This window comes from Charadrius vociferus, unplaced genomic scaffold (genome assembly GCF_000708025.1).
Source record: "Charadrius vociferus isolate BGI_N301 unplaced genomic scaffold, ASM70802v2 scaffold195, whole genome shotgun sequence".
In the NCBI taxonomy this organism is placed as follows: Eukaryota; Metazoa; Chordata; class Aves; order Charadriiformes; family Charadriidae; genus Charadrius; species Charadrius vociferus.
In genome coordinates, this window is record NW_009648539.1 from 3,329,663 (window position 1) to 3,341,218 (window position 11,556).

The window sequence follows — 11,556 nt, forward strand, 5'->3', positions numbered from 1 at the left end:
GGGGGGGGGGCACTGAGGCCTGTGCCATTCTCCAGGGTCCACAGTGAGTCAACAGAAGCTGGAAATAAGTTGGTTGCTGTCCCTGTTGCTTTCCTGCTGGAATCAGGCTGTATTTTGTTAGATATTATTGCTATATGCATACTGTGACCAGCAGTAGTTTTTAAGATTAGAGCTTCTCTAACGATGAATCTGAATACCATCTGCCAGCTTTGTCATTCTGCACGTATGTTTCGTGTTTCTTTTGTGTGCAGTAGTTTTGTTGACTAAGCATTGGGTATTTTGTTAAGGCACCACATCAGATTCAAAGAGCATCAAACTTGGTCCCATTCTTCTTTTTTCTCACTAGGATCAGAACGATCTGTTACAGGAGAGCTGAATTAAAAAAATGAGCACGTGCTCTAAAGATAACTGTCTACATCTTCTCAGTGTCAGAGCATCACTGTTGCTAAAACTCCTCAGTGTCAGAGCCTTGTTGCTAAAAGCACCCAGAAGTTCCTACAAACATGAAATCACAGCTGGGTGCAAAGGTGGAGTGCCTGTGAATGGGTCATTTCACGTATCAGCAAAGGTTTCTGGCAGCAATTACCGAATTCCGAGAGAATAGCTTAGTGTTTTTTTCTGCTCACGTCTGAAACAGTTCCCCACTTGTTTTTCCTGGAGCAGTATTCACATAACCCATCCTTGGCTCAAGTTATGTTAGCAAGTCACTGCAATTGTGCCCCCCCTTCACTTTCTCTTCCTCTCTCACCCGTTGAAAAATTTCAAGTGATGTGTTATTTAAGAAAACTGGATCATTTTTTCCTTCTGTCTCTTAATAATGCTCCTGTTCTGAATTCGTACAGCGCTTTGCAACTTGCAGGCACTATGGACATTTATTTGTAAGATGCAGTTGCTCCCCACATTTGTTATGTACTTTAATGAGCTGTATAAAAGTACATGCCTGAATTCTGCAGCTCCACTAAATTAAGATTAAATACATAAGTCTCATCCAGCAAATTTCACAGAGGTAATTTACTAAGCTTATTGAAAGTTTAAAATTATTGGGGCTGTAAGTGAGCATATCATCCCCCTTTGGCATTCTATTGTGCTTTTATGCACTCATTTTCTGTATACGGCTGCTGTTTTGTTTGAATTATATAGTTCATTGGCTTATAACATATATTTAAACAATTTGTATGTGGTTGTGTTGTCTTTTGTTTTAATTTAGAACTTGTTGCAGATGGAGCAGTGGAAAAAAATCACCTCTTTCTGCCCTCTTCCTCATTCCCTTTACTGGAGCATCCAGTAGAAGCCTTTTGGAATGCCGGAGGGAATGATGATTGATGTGTTTTGGCCTGTTACCAAACACTTATAATTAATATTTTACAAGTGTTACTCAATGTTCATTTGTGACAGGTTTGTACTGGGAAGATTCAGAGTTAATTGCTAGGCCAGTTAATTGACTTGTGAGTGTGAAATGCCAATATCTGATTGAATACTTACATCTGATTCAAGGAAAAAAAAAAAAAACCAAACCACCAAACAACTCCTTGTTGTTGGTGCCGTTAGCCACCAAAGTGGGAAGAAGGACAGATAATCTCCCGTCGCCACTTGGAACAGGGCTGTGACTGCACGTAAGATCAAAGCAGCTGTGGCAAGGCTGGGTCGGAGACAGGGAGTCTTTGAAGGGAAGGGGAAAAAAAGCAAGAGCCGATTGCTGAGAACAAGGCGAGGGGAACATCTTCAGAGGAGGGATGGAAAGCAGCTCAGTTTTCTGGAGAGGAACTGTGCAGTTGAACCCGTAAGAGGTGGATTCAGCTCGTCTCTTGCACTGATGGAGAATACAAAGTGGTAAGGCACACGAGAAAATTTGGGTTATTAAGCTGTGAATGTAGTGAAAATGAGAAAACAGTATTGATTATACTGTTGTAAGTATTTATAGGTTTTGTCTTCTCCAGATTTTCTGTATGTTATAAAGCGGTTGATAAGCTCATGTTGCAGTACTGTAACTTTTGATACCTGTAACGCCAGATCTTTATTCACTGTGTGAAACAATGGATGTATCCAGAATTGAACGCAGCTCCTACTTTTTTTTCTGAGCAAACATTTCTCATCCAAGTGACTTAGCACATCAGTGGGAGTTCTGTTTTCCCGGTTATTCATGTAATCCACCATGTGAACTGATGCGTGGAAAGCACCGAAGTTAAAACAGGTCACCTAAAACAAGTGCTCTTCTCTTTTCTGCTCTCTAGTTACCAGCTAAGACAGGAGTTGTTTCAGCTTCTTAGTGCTAAGCGGCAGTGCAAAGAAGATGAAGACAAATGGAGACAAGAGACAGCTGCCTTCTTCATTCAGGTTGCTTGGAAGAAACAGCTGAACCATAGCCCTCTGAAATCAGTTCCGTCATGTAAAAGTCTGAAACCTATAAACAAAACCAGCTCAGCCATAAAAACCACCAAGCAGTCCATCCTTAAGCAGATATATGGTAATTTTGTCTTCACTATACTTTATTCTAAATACCTACGCTTTTATTTTTATAACAGTGTATTCTTCTATACACTACTTACCTAATTGTTAGGGATTTCAACTATTTATAAAACTCACTCTGGATCTCAGGTGTTCTGGGTGATTGTATTTCTGTTTCAGGTTGACAAAAACCCTCCACCCCTCTGTGATTTAAAATGGCTGCGGCTAAAGCTGTTGGAATCACCACACAGCATTATTCCAGCACGGGTCTTGAGCAACCAAATAATTCTGTTGCCAGAGCTGCTCACATATAGCCATGTGGAAAGAGAACAGTTAAGCTGGGGCTAGCTGGCTGTATCGATGCACAATGGCTATCTGCATCATGCTTTAACTTTTTAAAGCGTTGTTTTAATTTTTTTTTTGGTTTTGTATTGTTTTTTAAATATTGCCATTTGAAGTATATGGTCTTGTTCCACGTTACTACCTTTCTTGTTTGAAGACAGCTGATCTTTACTGGAAGAGGAAGATCCTCTTTTATGATAACACTGCACTGCTTTGCACTATGCCTGAATGTGCGTGGTGCAAAGGAACGCGTCTTGAAGAAAGGGTAGAGGAAAAGCATCGCTGTTAAACCTTGAGTTCCTTTACAGTGCCGATCACTGATGGAGTAAGGATGTGCTAACTATATGTGCTTTGCCAGGTGGTAAAAGCCACTTCCAGCATGGTTCTGTAGTTTAGATAGCCAAAAAGGATAAAATAAACAAATAAATAAAGCCTAGTAATTTTATTTTCCTTCTTTTTTATAGCAACTCCAAGATGTATTTTAACTTTAGTTAAAGTTCGGTTGTGGTTGTCACAATTTTCTGTCATATAGAACATCTCATGAGTTTCCTCATCATAAGTGAGAATAATTTTTTATGATAAAATACCACTGGAGCCTACTTAAATAGTTTGTAGCTATACATAACCCCATCTTTACGTGAACAAACACAGAGCTGTTCATATTGTTTGTTGAAGGACGTTCTCAGGAAGGCAAAGTCTATCAACCAGCAAGACCTCCTTCAAAGCTGAAACTTTCTGATGTGCAGCTGGTCTCAGGTAGGACACATACACTTTAAGAATACTTTTATGTTTATATGCAGATGAGATTGGCTTCATTTTAGAAAATAACAAAAAGCTGCTCGAGAAGGGGGACCTCTTATCAAAACATGTAACTACTACCAAACTGTTGTGATTGGACGCTCTTACTACTTTTGAACTTATTTGAGCCCTGTTCTTTTATCCTTACATTGAATCATTTATATGAAAATGTATTTTCATTGGGCTTTTACTAGGAAAGACCTTAATATAATAGACTTGTACACTGATAAGGCAGTTAACATTCACCTGTGGTTAAAATTGCTTACAGATGCTCATACTTTGGGTCAGCAGCACAAGTATTTACTAGTCCTATAGGAGTAAAGAGGGTGGATTTCTATATGTGCCAAGAATTTCCACACCTGTTTGGTAGAAATACATGGTTGAGTGCATAGACAAAAACTTGAAAATCCAAAGTTACTCATCTGATCTCTGCCCTTTCTTCTAAAATGGCATAATGGGGTTCCTGCACCGTGCACAGAGCCTCAATTATTTCATAGAATTTTACTTGCAGTAAGTTTTAAGGCTCTCACGAAATCATCCACTTATTTGCTGCTTAACTAAGAAGCCTTTTAGTCATTACCGGGTCTTCCTTGGGAAAGTCTTAGTTCTGTTTTAACTGAAATTTTATGTATGGAACCTGGTATGGGGGCAGCAGGGTTGGCACGATCAGAACTGTCAAGCCGTGCAGGCAGACAGATGGGGCTATGCTGCATAAAACAGAATAGCATCGAAGAACAGCAATTATAAAAGTATTATCAAGGTCCTTGAAGGCTGGAACTTTTATGCACGTGGTGTTAATTGACAGGTAGCTTAAAAATGAAGTTAGGAGAGAGGACCATGTGGTCTACTACTGCTTTACTAAATGGCATTTTTTTAAGGCTTTTTCAAGCCTATTATCCACTTCCTCGTGGATGGGAGCGATGGTAATGTGAAGATTGAGAGCCTTTTTGGCCATTTGGTCTTCATGGTTGTACCGCAGGTCGTTCTGAGGCAGGCCGCAGCTAGACAGCAACACAGCAAACGCTTCAAGGAGACAGTAGCTCAGATAATTTGCAAAGGGAAGTAAAATACATTTTCCAGCTAGTTTAACAAAACCCTGAAGTCAAAAGGAAATCTGACAGTAGGCCTATCCTTGAGTTTGTTGGCACTGTAGGCCAGCTTCTGCCTCATTAGCAGACAAAGGCTTTTTTTCTTCCACTGTTTGAAAACAGTTTTAATTAAGAGGCCTGACCAGACAGGTGTTTGATTGTCACCTCTTCATGCAGACATTCATCTAAATTTTAAAAGAGCTTTAGCAAATAATGCTTCTTTTCGTTTTAACTTTTCAGGACAACAGCTCTCCCTGTCCTCCGAAATAAAAAGGCTTTCTTGGGAGGTTTGAGTGTCCTTTGCTTTCATAACTTGGTGACGACTAGGATAGCGATAGGAACTCTGCCCAGTTCCTTTAGAACACTACCTACTTTTATTCACCTAATAGGAGCTCAGGGAACTTTAGCCCTTACTTAAAGACAATAACATGTTTTTCATCTGAGCGCCTTTGTGCATGACAACATTACGTTTGTTGGAAAAGTTCAGAGCTGTCAGTGGCTAATGCCAGATACTCCGTTTCTGACGTAGGTGCCTGGGGTAGGTCAGAATGGACTGTTCGCTTTCAGGCTTCTCTTGCAGAAGGTACAGCTGGGAAGGTGAAGGCGAAGGCTGACTGTCAGCCCTACTTTTAATGTTCATAGAGGTAGTGGAAAAAGCACGCAGTGACAAATCTGTAACAGGGGCTGACACCAAACTCAGTTAACTTATTGGCATAAGCAGATGAAACGCTTTGGAGTGGGGACACACAGAAGGTACTGACAGGAAATGTACAAATAAGTAAGGGGGACAGAGGCTGACAGGTAGCATGCGACAGGATACATAAACATTGGGTAAATGCTTAAAAATAGTCTGGAAAATAGGGTCTTTATGATTGTTATGATTAAAACAAATTTGGAACCTGAAAGTTGTTCCTTTTTAAGTATATTTTTTTATTAAATCATGAATTTTGTCAATTCAGTAGATATTTAAAGAGGCTCTCTGCAGCAGGCCAGACAGATAAACCTTTTTGTTTCACTGTGGATATTCAAGTGTGTTTATAGAGATGCAAAGGAGAAGGTTTTGCAATTCTTTGCATTAGAAAGACATCCTTAAGATGTGCTGGGTACACCCCCTCAATGAGATGGTCAGATTTGCACACGGGATGACCCTGGCTAGAATGGGATGGAGCACCGAAATGTTTGCATCCAATGTCTACAAAACCAGGAAAGGGAAAACACACATTATTTGTAGCACATTACCGTAAATAAAAACACTGAATGAGTCCAGACATTCAGCCAAACTCGGAACTGGAGAGAATGGTCAGCTGACATTCAGGTTTGCTTTCTAGTAATTCAGAGTACTGCCTTTAGCCACGGACTAGCTGTCCCTCCCTTCTAGAAATGAGCCGGTGCCTAATGTTGCTAAATAGTGCTCAACAGAATCTCTTGCTGCTCTTCAGCAAACTCAGCCAAGAGCATTGTGTTAGTGACTGAACTGTCAGCCTGGAAATCTTCATTCAGTTATGAGGGTAAATCTCAAGTTGAGCTCCATTATTACAGGCTGTGTCAAACATACGCAGGAGCGTTCTGTGTAAGCTGTACCGGCTGCCACAGAAACGGACCTCTATTACAGATACTCAACAGTGGGATGTCAGGAAAAAGGCACGGTCTTTTCCTGGTAGATTCAGTGTTCATGAAATCTAGAATGCGGCATAGATTAAACTTCTTTTTATCTACTAGAGTTACTCATCAAAACCATTTTCTTCTTTTACAGTAAACAACCTACAGTGTGTTAATTTGCTGGAAAACATGGGAAAATCAAAGCAATTTTCATACAACATGAGACCAACCACCGCTGCAAAATCAAAAAATACAAGACTCAAGCACTAAGCAAAACTGAACATTTGGAATTTAAAAAGCACATTCCAGTACAACTGTTATCTTTCATAATGTACAAGTCATCTACAACATACTAGACTTGAACACATTTTCAATTTTGTATTATCTCAGCATTACGTGCCAAGCAGACTTCTAAGGGAGTTGGAGTCATTGTAATTTGTGTACAAATTAGTTTTTAAATGCAACTGTTAATTTATTTACTGACAGGATAAAATCTGAATCACGTTTGGAAACAGAAAACGAAGCACTAAGGCCAGCATTACAATGGAGTCGCAGGGGCTCCCCAAAGTGGTCTTGTCAAAAGCAGGAATTTTGAATGTGTTCAAACGCAGTTTCAAAGGAGACGGAAACTGCACTAAAGACAGAACAGTTCTGAAAAATGCGGTGAAATGTAATAGCAGTCTATTAAACATATTTCAAAATCTAAAAAGGAACAGAAGAACAGCCTTCATGCTCCACTTCTGTACTAAAGAAACACCTGTTTCTGAGCTAGCTATGGGTTTGGAAGGAAAAGCACAGATGTTGACAAAAAACCTACTCAGTAAATAAACTGCTTTCCACAGCCTATGGGAAGTGTTAGGGGTGTGTTTTCTACCCTTTATCTCCAATTTGTTCCATATTAATAACTATTTTTATATGTGCACAAAAAGAGTTTCTACAGAAAAAGAAAAGATGGGACCTATTCTAGAAGAAAACTTGTTCTTATAATAGCTTTGGAGCTGCCAGCATACAGTATTTACCTTGCACAAAGTATTTAAAAATATGAACTCAGCAAAAATAAAACAATTTTACTCAAGTTTCCCAGTATATTGTTTTCTATTTTTTCTTCTAGCTGGTATTACATAACTCTGATTTTTTTAATTAATACGATGCTTCAAAATAATAGATGATCAGAGTGAATATCAGTCTGTTTCTCTGCGACCACTTAAGCTTCAAGGAGACCGGATTGTCTTTAAGACCCCTCACTGTGGTCACCACATCTTCTAAAACAACTTTCAGTAAGGTCTACTTGCTTGAAAAGAAAGGCACTAGAGGTATGCAGTTCTTTGTAAAATTTTTATTCTGTTTCACTTACAAAAAAATTGACAAGCTTTGTTCCAACATCTTCCATTCAAAACTAAATAGAAGTAAATGCTTTACAATAAATGCAGTTCGACCTCTTTAATATACCGCGTTTATAGGGCCAGGTCCCTGGGGATGAGAGGCAAGGTAGATGTTGAAACAGTAATGGAGGTCTGTTAGCCACTGCTCCTGAACTTCGCCACTCTTCAGTGTCTAGAAAGAAGGGGGGGAAAAAGGTAAAACTCAATTTCACCAACAGCACTTGCAAAGCTTTGCTTTTTTACAGTTAATGAGGTGCGCTGTTAAAGGTACAAGACGGCCTCGTTCACCTGCAAACAGTGACACTATTCTCATTTATACATTTCAACATGGTCTGTCTGTTAAAGCTGAAATAATAAAGCGTTACTACTTGGTACACTAAGTTGGTGTTACATTATGAAGTGTGTCAATTACACCAGATGTGATTTCCTTACTCTTAATTATAGTGGCTTGCTTACTTTCCAATTCTGCAATTTATAGTCAATTAAAATGCAAATGAGCATGGTTATACTACAGCAGGAAAGCTCAATACCCCAGTCTACAGGAGGACTGCCACCAACAGGCCAACGTGGCCTCACCGTCCACTAATTCACTCTCCTCAGCACTCATTAGTGCAAAAACAAAACAACTAACCACAATGCACCCGCAGTAGAACATGTCAAAAACTGGCTGAGGCATTTTCAACACCGAAGGGAACCAACCACCTCATCTCTGTTAGAGACCCCGCCTGATACTCTCTTAAGTATGCTTTCACCACCACCGAGGTTATGTTTCTGCTAACAGGCCTTTTAAAAGCTACTAATGGGTATGTGCCGCTCGCTTATTCTAACCTGTGGGACATGCAAATTCTCTGCGCTCAAAACTAGAAAGAGCTTTGTGAGAAGGCAGTTGCAGATTCTCTTTCTGAAGAGAGAAGCAGCTGTAATAGTCTCCAGACCACTGGAATGCAGACGCATGCACAGAAGCGCTGGGTTTTGCAATATTTAAAAAAGAATCTATTTTGCACTGTATGTATTTAAGAGAGCTTGTTGGATTTTACACCTGTTTATTGGAGCAGGGGTATATAAAATAGACTAGTCTCTTATTTTGGGACAGCTCTCCCTCAGACAGACTGTGTAGGCAAGCCCCTTCCAGCGCATTTTGTTAGGAAGCCACCTGCTGCCCAGGGCCGCTGCACTGGGTGCGAGCTGAACTTCAGGACTGTCTCAGCTGTGCAACGACCACAGGAGGTGGGACAAGTAGCAGCCTCCTACACAGCCTCGACTTCCCCAGACAAATGAAAGACAATAACAACTTGTGTTTTGCTAAACATCTGTTCTTTGTGTTTGCAATATTTTTTAAACCTTGTATACCTTTGTCCTCTGTGGGAGAAAACAAAAAAAGGTTCATACCATGATGTCCTTGATAATCTGTTGCACCAGAAATTCGTTTGTGATCATATGGCTCCTGAGCTGACCATGTTGCATTAGTAAGCGAAGCAACTGAGCAACAACGGGCAGTTCTTCCCGACAGATCCTGCTCACTTGCAGGCTTTGCAGCATCAGTCTCAGCAACCGTGGCAGGAGTGCTAACGCAGAAATACACGATGCCCACAGCATATCCCTGAGAGGAAAAGAAAACAAAAATTGAAATGATCGAGGACACGTATTTCAAGTGTGCTTCTGTGAACGAGCCTCATAGCCGTACAAGGAAACGTGCCTCTGTGAATTCAATCATGCCAACTGCCTTCACTGTAGTTAGTACCAAAGCAGAAAATTTGTACCAGAAAAATCTAAACTTGAAAATATTCTAAAATTATGTACAGCACTAGAAAACAAAAATTTAAGGTCCTGCCCTGGAGCTACAAATGTTGCTGAAGCTTTTACACAGTGTAATTTCTGCCTGATGCAGCTGGGAAGAGGTTTTTGTTTCAGGCATTGTTCCGGTACACCTGAATATTTAAGCCGCATAAGAAATCAAACAATGGAATCAGCTTTTTGTGATATGCAAGTCATTAAATACAGTAAGCGAGGGAGGACCCCAGCTTTAAAAACACATCCTAATTTTTAAGTAAGCTTTGAACAACTTTCCTGTATATGGAACAGTTAGAGGAAAAATCTGAATTTTAAGCTACGTAAAGACATTTCTGTTATACAGGTAAATAAACTTATTTAAATCTGGTATCTGTTGCTTTTGTTTTTTTAAAATCAAATGGATTTGCAGGCTATAAAATGATGCCCGAGAAGTTTTGTTAAAGCTGAAATATCAAGTCAGTTAAGAGTACAAGCTTATAAAGCCAAATCCTTTGCATGTTGCTTTTCAACGTATCTAATGAAACTCAGGGCTAAAGCTAAAGATTAAGGTATAAATATCCACCTTTCTACAGTCAGGATGGTTCTGACATCTAACTAGAACAATTTGAGATGAAACCGTCTTCAGTTATTGTTTTAAATAATTCCAGCTAACTTTGCAGCTGTTTTTCTTAAATCCAAGTACTGTTTTGAAGCAAGCGAAAGACAGCAAAATAAATTGGGGGGCATCCTTTCCTTTTACATCTCTAAATACTTGTGGGTATAAAGGCAGAGACAATTAACATGGGAAGGAAAGCAGCATTACCTTTTCTGTACATGTTCTGCATCCTCTTTGTCTAAAGTCAGCAGAAAGTACAGAAGACTGTAACAACAAGAGGCTAAGAACTTGTGCAGGGTTTCGCTTAGGATGCAAGCTTGATCCAACAGCTTATTTATGGCACATAGAACAGATCCAGCTGTGCTATCGGGTATTACAACCAATCCAACCTGTATTAAAACAAAAAACCCCAAGTTCATCACTCTATACACGAGGTTTTTTTGCTGGCATACAAGCATGTCTAGCGCTGAATGCATCTCATGACATACATTACTTTGTTTCTGGTCAGCTTTTACACACTACTGCATTTTTTTCAAATCCGTATTTTCCTAATTGGCACCTACACCAACCGAAGGTTAAACCGGCATCTTCATTCCATCCCCTCGAAATAAACACTCATCTCAAACGTATTAAAAAAACCAAACAAAAAAAACACCCGACGGCTTTGAGCCTTGCTCTGAAAGATGGTACAGGCACAAACAGAATCTTTTGGACAGAACAGGTCTTTCCTTTTAAGCAGATATCATGGGACAGAACAGCCCTTCCGTGTCTTGAAACGGCAGCGAGCAGTCACTGAGGTAGAAGGAAACTGGGATTTACTCTCCAGAAAGAAAAGCTTCCACTGGATCATCATCAGGGCGAATCTCCTTAGAAATCCCAACAGGCTCGACAGGAGTGAACTCATGAGCAGAGTTAAATTAAAGCTAATGAAACGTATGGTGAGCCCATAGCTGGGGTGATACTCTTCTGTCGTTAAAATGAGAACATCATCTAAAGTAAGGATTTTATAGACATGATAAATAATTAATTAAAAATTGTTTTTTGGGTAGAGGCAATGCATTAGAAAGCAGTTTAAATTTTGAAGTGCTACTGAGTTAACTATCCTAGATTTGTGTCCTGTAAGGCCGTAAAGAAAATTCATGCATTGCTAATGGGGCACCATTTATCTTATCACAAGACTAATTTAAGGAGTTTCAGAGTAGCCCAATTTGCTCACCTGCAAGTACATTGTTTTAAGCTGAGAGAGGCAGTTGGCTCACTTACCAAGGTCGGCTGTTTCTTTTAGAAATGTTTAGAAAACGGTCGATAAAGTACAAGCTACAGAAACATGGAATGTATTTCATTGGTAGGATTACTCAGGAGAGGTAAGAGATAAAAGAACAATGATAGGTTCAAACTTTTAAATACTTCCAATATAAGCCCCTAGGTGGATTTCAAGGCCACGAGCGCAGATCGCTGTCCCAAGCTGACCCCGCACCAGGCAGCTGCAGAGGCAGGAGAAGGATGGTGTTCCTGC

General features: G+C 39.9%; 2 protein-coding genes across 2 annotated transcripts in view; one reads left to right on the forward strand and one right to left on the reverse strand.

Annotated features, from left to right (window-relative positions):
* INVS (inversin) overlaps positions 1–6,542 on the forward strand; it is a 94,851-nt gene extending 88,309 nt beyond the window's left edge. Inside the window, exons 14-17 of the mRNA XM_009885883.1 lie at positions 2,232–2,464; positions 3,463–3,543; positions 5,203–5,256; positions 6,427–6,542. Of these exons, the coding sequence (XP_009884185.1) occupies positions 2,232–2,464; positions 3,463–3,543; positions 5,203–5,256; positions 6,427–6,542 (484 nt within the window). The remainder of the gene's footprint in view (positions 1–2,231; positions 2,465–3,462; positions 3,544–5,202; positions 5,257–6,426) is intronic.
* A 1,046-nt stretch (positions 6,543–7,588) lies between these two features.
* TEX10 (testis expressed 10) overlaps positions 7,589–11,556 on the reverse strand; it is a 54,233-nt gene continuing 50,265 nt past the window's right edge. Inside the window, 3 exon segments of the mRNA XM_009885884.1 lie at positions 7,589–7,826; positions 9,044–9,254; positions 10,248–10,429. Of these exon segments, the coding sequence (XP_009884186.1) occupies positions 7,713–7,826; positions 9,044–9,254; positions 10,248–10,429 (507 nt within the window). The 3' untranslated portion in view covers positions 7,589–7,712.